The following is a 12,810-nucleotide window of genomic DNA, read 5'->3' as shown; positions in this document are numbered from 1 at the left end:
GGTTCAGTCTTAGAGGCTGAGGGAGGTTCAGTCTTAGAGACTGAAGGGTTAAATCTTAGAGATTGGGGAGGTTTAGTCTTAGAGACTGGGAGGATGGTCTTAGAGACCAGGGAGTTAGTCTGAGAGGCTAGGGAGTTCAGTCTGAGAGACTGGGAGGGTAGTCTAGGGAGACTAGGAGAATTACTTGTTTGTTTTATTGCGACTTACATGTTTATTTGATTTCATGTTGATATTTGTGCATATGTGTGGTTGTGATACAGACACCATGCCATCATCTTCAGACACAGGAGTATCGGACACAGTGGACCCCATGGCGGTTGTGTCAGATGACGAGATACCATCAGAGGGAGACGTATACACATCAGACACCACTAGCACTGATGATGATGATTTTCAGTCGTTCGCTCTGCCAGACATCGGAGTTCAGATACAGCCTGCTGAAGGCATTCCTGCTGGGGATCTACCTCTTGCGGTGATCCCTGCTCCCATTCCGCTTGCTGCTTTCCCCGTGGCGGATGTGCCACTCGATGTCGTATCTGATGACGACATTGATCTGTTCGAAGAGGGTCCCCCTGAGGATGACTGAGGGCGGGGCCCCGATTGATGCTGATGCTATCCTTCCTATTGCTGAGGCCCATGTAGAGGAGCTTCCTCTTGGTTCACTGGTCCCAGACTCATTGGAATCTATGGCATCTGCGTCTCTGCACGACCAGGGTGTGCAGCATCACTCTGATAACGCCGACCCCGACATGGCGATGTCAGCTGAACCTGGTCCATCACACGAGTTCGAGTTTAACCATGAGGTCGATGATGATTTTGATCCAGTTTTTCCCCCTGACTTCGATCCTGACCAGGAGATCGAGTTTATTCATATGGACCAGCCCGTAGAGGCGCCCGTAGCTCCTATTGATCCGTTGTTTGACATCCCTGCTGATTTTGACATGGACCTTGTTAACCCTTAGCCTGTCATGGCCCTAGAGCCTGTTGTTGCTCCTGATCCTGCACCAGAGCACGACCCTGTTCTTGATGATGCACCAGCTCTTGCACCACCCATGGCTGACCTACCCATTTTTGCACCACCATTGGTGGATGATCCTATTGTTGATATACCATTACCTGATCCCATGCCGACATTGCTTGACCGTGCACCTTTCGCCACACACATAGATCCTCGTTATGCTGACACCCGCAACAGGTGGATCGAGGATGATGACGATTACCCACCGTTTGTGCTACCTGTCACTCCTCCCGTAGCACCTGTTTCTGCACCCACTGATATCCCATCGTTTCCCCCACACACCACAGACGCCCATCGTACTGATCTTCCCATTACGTTCCTCCAGGACATACCGCCACCTCGTCCTGGAGAGGGTTTATCGAGACAGCCGCCTGTTTCTGTTCCACCCGTACTGTCATCATCTTTTCCGTTCCTGTCATAGTTTCCTCATGTTGCACCACCTACTGCACCATCATTCGTACCCTCGAGCGAGCCATTTTTGTGGACTACGCCCCATGTTATGCCATTGTCTGACCCGTACCACCCATTTCACGTGGGGTACAGTAGGATATATACTTGCGTCGCTGCAGCTACAGCAGGATGCCCTAAGCCGTCGTATTCAGGAGTTGGAGAGAGCTCCACGTCCGCCTTGTCACTGTCAGACCCCCTTTGCAGCACCACACACTCCACGTCCGCTTTCCCCTGATTCAGACGTTCGTTTCTTGACATCTGAGCAGCAGATTGCATATTTGTTGCGCGTCTGTCGTGCCTTAGAGGAGGACTGGTTACACATGCGTCGCTTGCCTTTCTATCATTTTCCTCCTCCTCCTCCTCCGCCATCAGCATAGGTATTTTTGGTTTGATGCAGGTCGATCATTTTGGTGAGAAAGTCGCGATTGAGCCAGCTACGAGGACTTTTGAGAAATCACACTTTTTGTATATGATATGGGTAGATAGACTTGTATTTTTGGGGGTGATGTAGCCCCATGATCTTATTTTGATATGTGATGTACTATTAAACATGTAAAACAATATTGTGGTTGTGATTAATGAAGCTCAATGGCAACGTTCTCACTACATGCTTTGTTGAATTATATGTTTTAATTTTATAACATGTGATGTTATGTGATTGATGAATGTTATTACGTACGCATATTATTTACTTACTATGACCTGACCTACATGATCGTCTTTTAGAAGATGCCTCCAAGACATGACCCGCGCATGCCCACTACTAAGGCGGAACTCCAAGGAATAATCGCTGCAGCTGTCGCGCAATACGCGGCCTCTCATGCAGAGACAAGCGGAAATCTCTCAAATAACAACGACAATAACAATCCACCCAATGGTAATGTTAAGTCGTTAGAGATATATTACGATACATTTGGATATTTATAGCACGACCGCTAATACCATTTGTAAATTCTAACGTATATGCAGGGTGCACTTACAAGCAATTCCTTGACTGCAAGCCCGTAAATTTCGACGGCACTGAAGGTGCTGTTGCATTTGTTAGGTGGGCTGAAAAGACAGATTCTGTCCTAAGGATGAGCAAGTGTGCTCCCGAGCAACAAGTTACCTACATCTCAGGGCTGTTTCTGGATGGAGCCCTATCGTGGTGGAATCTGCAAGTGCAAACTTTAGGAGAAGCGGCAGCTTATGCGTTAACCTGGAATGAGCTGAAGGAGCTCATGAGAAGGAAGTACTGTTCGCGTGCTGAAATACAGAAGCTAGAGACTGAGTTCTGGCACCTTAGGATGGAAGGTCCTAAGATTTCAGAGTATGTTCAAAGATTTCATGATTTATCCCATGTGGTGTCGTACATGGTCACACCCCAGTTCAAACGTGTTGAGCGCTTTATCTGGGGATTGGCACCTCAGATCATGAGCATGGTTACCACGTCCAAGCCTGTAACAATCACGGAAGCCATTGATCTCAGTGTGGCACTTACTGAGGAAGCTATTAGATTGAACAAGTTTTCAGTATCTGAACCAAAGAAGAAAGAGACTCATGTGGAGTCGTCTGGTGAAAACAAATGAAAATTCTCCAACTTCAAGCAAGGTACCAGTAATGTGAACAAGAAGGGTGAGTTGAGCACACCGGCCAGAGCCACAACCGGTGTCGAAAACAAAGGAAAGGGTTACATGGGCGCTCTGCCCAAGTGTGATACGTGCCAGCGCCATCATTCTGGTCAGTGCAGACTGAGGAAATGCGAGTCATGTGGAAAGAACGGCCACACGAAGGATACGTGTTGGGCCGGAACTGGTGCTGGGCATGTTGGTAATCGAGGTAATGGGAATGGTAATGGAAACCGCCAACAAGGAGGAAATGGCGGAAATGGAAACCGTGGAAATGTTGCGAATCAAGCTGGGAATGGAAATCGCAACCAAAACAACACTCAAGGTGGAAATGGGAATGGAAATGGTCGAGGACCTGGATGTTTTAATTGTGGAGAAGTTGGGTACTTTAAGAGGGAATGCCCAAAACTGAATCAAGCCTGTGGGAGAGTTTTCAACATAGGCGCAAAGGAAGCGCGCCAGGATCCAAACGTTGTCACTGGTACGTTCCCTATAAACCAACGCTTTGCATCTGTTTTGTTTGATACTGGAGCCGACTATAGCTATGTATCGTTAGAATTTAAGAATATGCTTAGGTTAACTGCTATTAAGTTAGATATCCCGTACTCAATTGAACTGGCTAATGGGAAGCTAGTTGAAACCAATGATGTGACAACTCGTATTTCAAACCTCTCTTTGTGTGCTTCGATGTAACTTGTTTGAACAATATATGATTATGTGAACTTTGTGATTAATTAAATGTTATAATATATAGTTGTGTGTAACGAATTTATGTAAAGAATCGAGCCCAAAACGCACAACACTTGGCTGCTCGCACAAGCCCATTCAGGCCACACTCTTTGCATCCGAACCAATAGGGCAGCCCAGGAAAGGGTTCGGCCCACCCCTATCTACACGAAAACATATCCCATCTTAGGGATTAGCTCCTCATAATTCACAACACACCAAACCCTAAATATCGTTTGCTCTCTCTCTCTAACTCAACGGCAAACATCCCCATCTCTCGAAGCTTTCTTGCTTGGATCGATCCTATCCTTCTCTCAATCGGTTAGTGTTGTAGTATTGATTGTATGATGTTGTGATCCATTTGTATTACATGATGGTTTAGTGATATCTTGTGTTTGAATATGATGAAAGTTGTTAAGTTTTAGTTTATGTAAATCGACTCACATGTATAGCATCTTAGATCAATATGGAATTGTTAATCATATGATGTTGTTGATAATCTAGAATCGATTGCATGTTAATCGGCTGTTAGACGAGTATAGGTGGATAATGTGTTGGATTGTTATGATGATATGCACGATAGTGATCTAGAACATGAATCTGTTATTATGATCAAAGGTTAAGATTGTTGTTCATGCTTGACACGATTAGGGTTCTCAAGATGGTAGATAATTGCTTATTTTGATCGAATGATTGTATAATTTGGAAACTGTTATCTTGATTCAATGTAAGACAGGAAACTGTTGATTAATTGTAACTAAATAGCATAAAATCCGGATGGTAAAACGGATCGCACAAGTTCCCTCTCAGTCGCACAAGATCAGGTCACACAAGACCTGATCTGATCGCACAACAGCCAATCGCACAAGCTAGGTACAACTGTTTAAACTCACGGTATAAGTTAGCTATGCATGATCGCACAAGATGGTGCCGATCACACAAGGCTTGGGGCCACACGCGAACCACATGGACCTTTATACGGTTGGGCCTCAAAGCCCAATCCCAATCGCATAAGGATTGGTCATTCGCACAAGACCACCCGGACCGCACAAGACTCATGATTAATTGTTGGGCCGTATACATGTTGGACTGTTTATGTTATTTGGGCCGGGCTTATATTGGATCGCACAACATGCTGTGGATCGCACAAGGTTGTGCTGATCGCACAACATGTTGGGCCGAGTAGTGTTTGGGTTTCAACTACCCCCTCGCACAAGATACTATTGGGCCTACATTGTTATCTCAGCCCAATACATCCTGATCGCACAAGTTCATATATGTTATGCACTTAACTGTTAACGTGTTTGCCATGATCAAGACGTGTTCGAAACCTGTTAGCTTATGTGTAAACATACGTGCATTATTGAACCTAGACCTGACTTGTATGGTAACCATGTTAGGACGTGGTTGACCCCTTATAGCTCTTTTTGGGTAAAGGGTTACCCCGGTGATTCTATTAAAATGCAACCGCAAATAAGTACAAGTAGTGAGGATGTGTTCCACATATGTATGACCCAACAAAAATAAAACAACTATGACACCCCGTAACCTAGCCTACTATACATCATGATCTAGTAGACAAAACAATGGAAAAAACAAAAACAAAATCCTCAACCGCCATCATCAAAAATAAAGTTGCCACAAACCGGCAACCCCTTCAAACGAACCAAAAGTAGCCTATCCATTTGAGAATTTTGTGGAAGAGGTGCTTGCCCCTGCTTTCGAAGAGAACGGATGAGTACCCGATGTCATAAATGCACTAGTTTCATTGTAGACTTCTTCGACCTCCTCTTCATCTGAATCCTGCCTGTCACTCGACTTTTTCTCCTTCTTCTCTATACGACCCACAGTACTACCTCCCTGTCCACCATCATCATCCTTAAGTGCATCAAAGGGGTTTGACGTTGATACCTGATTGTTCACCGGCTTCTTCAAGGACGAGATTGGTTTAGGGTTTACAACTGGTCTGTACACTACCTTAGGCTTCTGATTTTTCATGTGAAGCCCTTGGTTAGTAGATTTCTTCTTCTTTGCACCCACAACCTGAAAGTCATCAATATTCTTTCCAGAATCCCCACTCGAAACGACCTGAGGGCTCTTTGGACACGAGTTATCCTCATGACCAAACACACAACAAGATGAGCACCTTAAAGGCTCCCAATCATATTCGATTTTAACCTCCACCATTGAGTGACCATTACCCTCTAAATCTGGGATTGCAACTGTAACACTCCTCTTTAACTCAGCCCCAGCTTGAATTTCAATGAGAGCTCTAGCATAACTGCTTCTTCCCCATGACTCAGCACACATTGTAGCAGTGTACGAATCTAGCATCTTAGGCACCCCTATCTTAGAAGCGAGCAGGCTAAGACCATCCTCAGTATATGCTGCTAACGGCACTTCATGCATCTTAACCCAAACTGGGATAGCCTTTATATCTTCCTTTTCCAACTTGACAGAGGCCGACCACTCCTTCAAAATTATCGGAACATTTCTAATCATCCAAGGTCCATCCTCCACCAATTTATCCATCCCTTCCTTTGTTTTGAATTTAAAGAAAAAGAACCCGTTTGCATTCATCATTAGTCTCGAGAGACCATATTTTACCCAGTTGTTCTTAGCAAAATAATCCACCACCGGAAAAGCCAGCCTTTTGCCCAGAAAATATCCATACAACGTGTTAGCATACCTGTCAGAGACCTGCTTGACCGAAGACAACGGAATGAAAACATCAGCACCATCAACCGACTCGCTAGCTTCCATCATCCGAAAATTAACCTTTACCTTCTCCTTTGCGGTATTCACAACACTAGCAAAAGATAAATGTTCCGCAACCCCAGATGATCTTGAGTTCGAGTTACCAGCCAATGGAGTCACCAAATTCACTCCACGAACATCCATTATTGGCGAGAATGTTTTATCCAACTGAACCGGAGTACTAACCTTAGTGAGTTCATCAATGATATTGACGCCACATTTTGGCTGAATAGTGTTCCCATCAACATCAAGAATTCGATCCGCAATTTCCTTAAAAGACAGTGGTGGCCTTCCACCAGGTTTCATGCGTTCATCCATTTAACTGAAACCAAGCAGCCAGAATTCCGATCAAAAAAGAAGCCGCCTGAATAACCCTAGTAGCCGCAACCACCAAAAGAATTCGACAACAATCAGAATCAATGAAATCAGCCGCAAATCCTTAATCAGCCACCAAACCCTAGTTCACAAACCAGAAAATAGTGCCGACAACAAACCCTAATCCGGCCAACACTCAGAATAATCAGCCGACAATTCGTAATCAGCCGCCAAATCCTAATTCGCAAACCAGAAACTAGCGTCGACCATAAACCCTAATCCTAACACACTTTGGAATAGACGGCCACAACCAAAACAAACTCGAATCTGATCAAAAGAAAAGATAATTGGCACCGTAACCCTAATCCGCCGCACCTCCACAATCAGAAAGCAAGTAAAAAACGGAACCCTAAAGTAAATCTCGAATCTGATTTCAATTGATAATCTTCTAAGGGTCGATTAGAGAACCCTAAGATGGTTACCAAGATCGATCAAACCAGTAGAATCAATAGACTGTTAGGGTTTCACGAGCACATGCCAAATCGCCAAGATCGCCACTCCTAGAGAGAGTTTTCACACCACACACAAATCTTATAGCTCAAGTAACCTTTCTGTGTATCTGCCGAGCAAACCAAGGTGAGTTCACACTCTTCCAAGGCATGGGATTCCCCGGTGGGTAGGGAAGGGGATTGAACAATTATTCGTACTTTCACTATTACTAGACTACATACCATCGTCCTCGGATAGCGAAGGGCACTTACGTAAAACCTACGTAAACTTGTACTTACCACTGTCCTCAGGTTGCGAAGGGCACTTACGTAAAACCTACGTAAACTCATACATACTACTGTCCTTGGGTTAAGAAGGGCACTTACGTAAAACCTACGTAAATCTCACGCGTACCACTGTCCTCGGGTTAAGAATGGCACTTACGTAAAACCTACGTAAACCTCGTACGTACTCCTGTTCTCGGGTTAAGAAGAACACTTATGGTTACAACTAGTCTAGTACATACAACATGGGAAGCCCCCACTAACCGAACATACTATTGGCCTAGTAGATCCCGCATGTTTATGAAACGAACTTACGATACCTGAACGAATACATTAACTGATTAATCAACTGTGAACTCGCTCAACTTTGTTGTTGACTCTCTGTTACATGCCTTGCAGGACGTTAGGTACTCAAGGAGCTTGCACGGGAGGCGCGATCGTTGTGGGAACATGGACTGTTGAGTTCCATGTTAAACATTTACACTTTATGAACTTATTACTTATGTTTGGGTTTTTCACAATTATGCTTCCGCTATACTTTAACTATGTTTGGTTTTGACCGCCTTTTATATTGATGGGTTGAATTTTATTTAATACTTGAAATGTTCAATATGATTGGTGGCTTGATCTTGGTCATGTCACGCCTCCAAGCGGTGTTACTCTGCGGGTGGATTTTGGGGGTGTGATAGATTGGTATCAGAGCCATTGGTTATAACGAACATGGTTTTAATAAGGGGTAAAAGTTTTTGTTAAGACCAGACTATAACCAGAACAGTGCTCAACGATCCACAACGACGCTTCGCTCCACGTGCAAGACTCAACATTCTAGGTGATATGGTTTATGTTTTATTGCCTACTTGTTAGTTACATAGAACTTACTCATGGTATGCTTAGATAAACATAGCGACTATTGTTTGAAATGCATGCGTGCTTACTCTCTTCTGTCATCGCACTTTTGCGAACCTCTCTCACTCATGTTTCCCTGTTGTTATCAAGATCATGAGTGGACGCGTTAACATGACTCAAGCCCAGTTGAAGGCTCTGATTAACGAACAAGTTGCTGCGGCACTTGCAGCCGCACAAGCAGGAGGTCAACACGCTCAGCTACCTGTATGCACCTTCAAGACTTTCATGGACTGTCGTCCTAGCACTTTCAGTGGCACTGAAGGAGCAGTTGGACTCCTCCGTTGGTTTGAAAAGCTCGAGTCCGTATTTGAGATGTGTGAATGCCCTGAGGCTTGCAGGGTGAACTATGCTACTGGTACTCTCGAAGGCATTGCGCTGACCTGGTGGAATGCGCAAGTTCAGGTTTTAGGGTTGGCAGCTGCTAAGGCCACCCCTTGGAACGAATTCAAGGAACTAATCAAGCGGGAATACTGCACACGTGATGACATCTACAAGTTAGAAGTGGAGTTCTTTAATCTGAAAATGACGGGGTCAGAGATTGAGGCATATACGAAAAGGTCAAACGAGTTGGCCATCTTGTGTCCAACTATGGTGGACCCTCCCATCAAGCGTATCGAACTGTACCTCAAAGGCTTAGTACCAGAGATTCAAAGCCATGTGACCTCTGCTAACCTTGCTACTATCCAGGAAATTACTCATCTTGCTCATCGCCTCACAGATCAGGCATTGGAACAGAACAAGCTGCCCAAACGTATCGGTGCTACTAATGCTACTACTTCCGTTACTCCCAGTGACAACAAGCGGAAATGGGATGGGGATTCCAGCGGGGGTTCAGCTACAACTCAGTCCCAGGCTCAACAGGAAAGACTGATAACTACTAGAGCCCTGATCAACAATCTTTTGGTAGCCAAAGGCAGGGTAGATATCGAAGAAATCACCCAAGGTGCAACAATTGTAACAGACACCACAGTGGCCAGTGCAACAAGGGTCGTTGTCAGAGGTGTCTCAAGATGGGTCATGAGGCCAAGGATTGCAGGAGCCCACGGCCTGCAGCTCAGGATCGCCAGCAGCAGCAGCAAACACCGCATAACCAGCATCAGCAACAGGGCAAAAAGGGATGTTTTCATTGTGGCACCGAAGGTCACTTCAAGAGACACTGCCCCCAGTTAAACCAAAACCAGAACAACAACAACAATGATTAGGGCAATGGGAACAACAACGGGGGAAACAATGATGGAAACAACGGTGCTAGGGGTCGTGCGTTCGTGTTGGGTCAGGGTGATGCAAGGAATGATCCTAACGTGGTGATGGGTAAGTTCCTTCTCGACGAATTTTATGTTACCGTATTATTTGATTCGGGTGCGGATACTAGTTATATGTCTCTGAAAGTTAGTCAAATGCTCAAGCGCACACCAACACTTTTGAACACCAAACATGTCGTAGTATTAGCTAACAGTAAGAGTCTAGAGGCCAGACACATAGTTCAGGGTTGTAATCTTATCCTCGCTGGTCAGACTTTCTCTATCAATCTCATTCCCATAGTTCTGGGTAGTTTCGACATCGTCATCGGTATGGATTGGTTATCTCAACAACAAGCAAAAATCCTATGCAAGGAGAAGATTTTTCGTATTCCCCGTTCTGGTAAAGAACCTCTCGAAGTCCAAGGCGACAAGAGTGGTGCCGTGGTTGGCATCATCTCCTTCCTGAAGGCCCAGAAGTTTTTACGAAAGGGCCACACTGCCATTTTGGCACTCGTTACTGACGCATCGACGAAGGAGAAGAAATTAGAGGATATCCCAGTTGTACGCGATTTTCCTCAAGTGTTTCCTGAAGATTTACCTGGGCTACCGCCTCATCGCCAGGTCGAATTCCAGATCGAGCTAGCTCCAGGAGCAGGACCAATAGCACGTGCACCGTATTGCTTAGCTCCATCAGAATTGGAAGAACTATCCAAACAACTGCAAGAACTCTTGGATAAGGGTTTCATTCGTCCTAGCTCTTCGCCTTGGGGAGCTCCAGTACTATTTGTGAAAAAGAAAGACGGTACCTTCAGGATGTGCATCGACTACCGTGAGCTCAACAAGGTGACTGTAAAGAATCGCTATCCTCTTCCACGCATCGACGACCTGTTCGACCAATTTCAAGGGTCGAGCTATTATTCGAAGATAGATCTGATGTCAGGCTACCATCAGCTGAGAGTCCGGGATGAGGACGTCTCCAAAACAGCATTTAGAACTCGCTACGGCCACTACGAGTTTCTAGTTATGCCACTCGGGTTAACAAACGCGCCTGCGGTCTTCATGGACCTTATGAACAGAGTATGCAAGCCTTACCTAGATAAGTTTGTCATTGTTTTCATCGACGACATCCTGATCTATTCTAAGAGTCAGGAGGAACATGAGCAGCATTTACGACTCATTTTGAAACTACTTCAAGCAGAACAGCTGTATGCCAAGTTTTCGAAATGCGACTTCTGGCTTCGTGAAGTCCATTTCCTAGGCCACGTGGTAAACAAGGATGGGATTCATGTTGATCCATCCAAGGTAGATTCGATTAAAAACTGGCCTGCACTTCGCACACAGACGAAAATACGCCAATTCCTGGGTTTGGCAGGGTACTATAGAAGGTTTATCAAAGACTTCTCAAAGATTGCGCAGCCGCTTACACTACTGACACAGAAGGGTGTCACCTACCGTTGGGGTAGTACTCAGGAAACCGCTTTTCAGCACTTAAAAGATAGGCTCTGCAGCGCGCCTATCCTTTCATTGCCAGAGGGCACGGATGATTTTGTGGTCTATTGCGACGCATCCATTCAAGGGCTTGGATGTGTGTTAATGCAACGTGACAAGGTCATTGCTTATGCGTCACGTCAACTTAAGGTTCACGAACAAAACTATACTACGCACGATTTAGAGCTGGGAGCTGTTGTTTTCGCGCTTAAGATATGGAGACATTACCTGAACGGTACCAAGTGCACCATCTACACCGATCACAGGAGTCTCGAGCATATCTTTAAGCAAAAGGAATTGAACATGTGGCAACGACGACGGGTCGAGTTACTAAACGATTATGAATGTGCCATCAAGTACCATCCGGGCAAAGCCAACGTGGTGGCCGATGCCCTCAGTCGAAAAGATACTACACCTAGGCGTGTACGAGCGTTGCAACTCACTATTCAGTCTAGTCTTCCTTCCCAGATACGAGATGCTCAGGTAGAAGCATTGAAACCAGAAAACGACAGGGCTGAAGCCTTACGCGGTTCAAGGCAACGATTAGAACAAAAGGAAGACGGCGCTTACAACGTAACAGGACGCATCTGGGTCCCACATTATGGAAACTTACGCGAGCTGGTGATGGATGAAGCACATAAGTCTCGCTACTCAGTACATCCTGGTTCAGATAAGATGTACCACGACCTTAGAACTACGTATTGGTGGCCTAGCATGAAGGCCCACATAGCAACTTACGTCAGCAAATGTTTGACTTGTGCGAGAGTCAAGACGGAATATCAGAAACCATCAGGCCTACTTCAGCAACCAAAGATACCACAATGGAAATGGGAGGAAATTTCCATGGATTTTGTTACTGGCCTGCCTAGTTCTCAACGAGGTAACGATACCATTTGGGTAATCATGGATCGACTCACTAAGTCTGCACACTTCTTAGCCATCAAGGAAACAGACAAGTTCTCTACTCTGGCAGACATTTACTTAAAGGAAGTGGTTTCGAGGCACGGGGTGCCCACCTCCATAATTTCCGATCGTGATGCACGTTTTACTTCGGAACTGTGGCAAGCAATGCACAAATCCTTTGGCTCACGTTTGGACATGAGCACATCTTATCACCCCCAGACGGATGGGCAGTCTGAGCGTACTATACAGACTTCAGAAGACATGCTTAGGGCATGTGTGATTGACTTTGGCCACAGCTGGGAAAAGCATCTGCCATTAGTAGAATTTTCATATAATAATAGCTACCACACCAGCATTCAAGCCGCTCCATTTGAGGCATTGTACGAGCGTAAATGCCGACCACCTCTATGTTGGGCAGAGGTGGGTGATAGTCAGATTATTGGTCCAGAACTTGTGGTAGACGCAACGGAAAGAATTGCTCAGATACGGCAACGCATTGCGGCGGCTCATGACCGTCAGAAAAGCTATGCTGATAAGCGCAGGAAACCACTTGAGTTCTAGGTTAGGGATCGAGTGCTACTCAAAGTCTCACCTTGGAAAGGTGTAGTTCGTTTTGGCAAAGAGGA

General features: G+C 45.3%; 1 protein-coding gene across 1 annotated transcript; it reads left to right on the top strand.

Annotated features, from left to right (window-relative positions):
• Positions 1-968: 968 nt before the first annotated feature.
• On the top strand, positions 969-1,439 carry LOC110875991 (36.4 kDa proline-rich protein-like). The gene has a single exon (XM_022124176.1). It carries the CDS (start codon positions 969-971, stop codon positions 1,437-1,439), a length of 471 nt encoding a protein of 156 aa, XP_021979868.1.
• The last annotated feature ends 11,371 nt before the right edge of the window (positions 1,440-12,810 follow it).

This window comes from Helianthus annuus, chromosome 9 (genome assembly GCF_002127325.2).
Source record: "Helianthus annuus cultivar XRQ/B chromosome 9, HanXRQr2.0-SUNRISE, whole genome shotgun sequence".
NCBI classification, from domain to species: Eukaryota; Viridiplantae; Streptophyta; class Magnoliopsida; order Asterales; family Asteraceae; genus Helianthus; species Helianthus annuus.
Note: the sequence above shows the minus strand (reverse complement) of the source record. Positions and strands in the feature narration are given on the sequence as shown.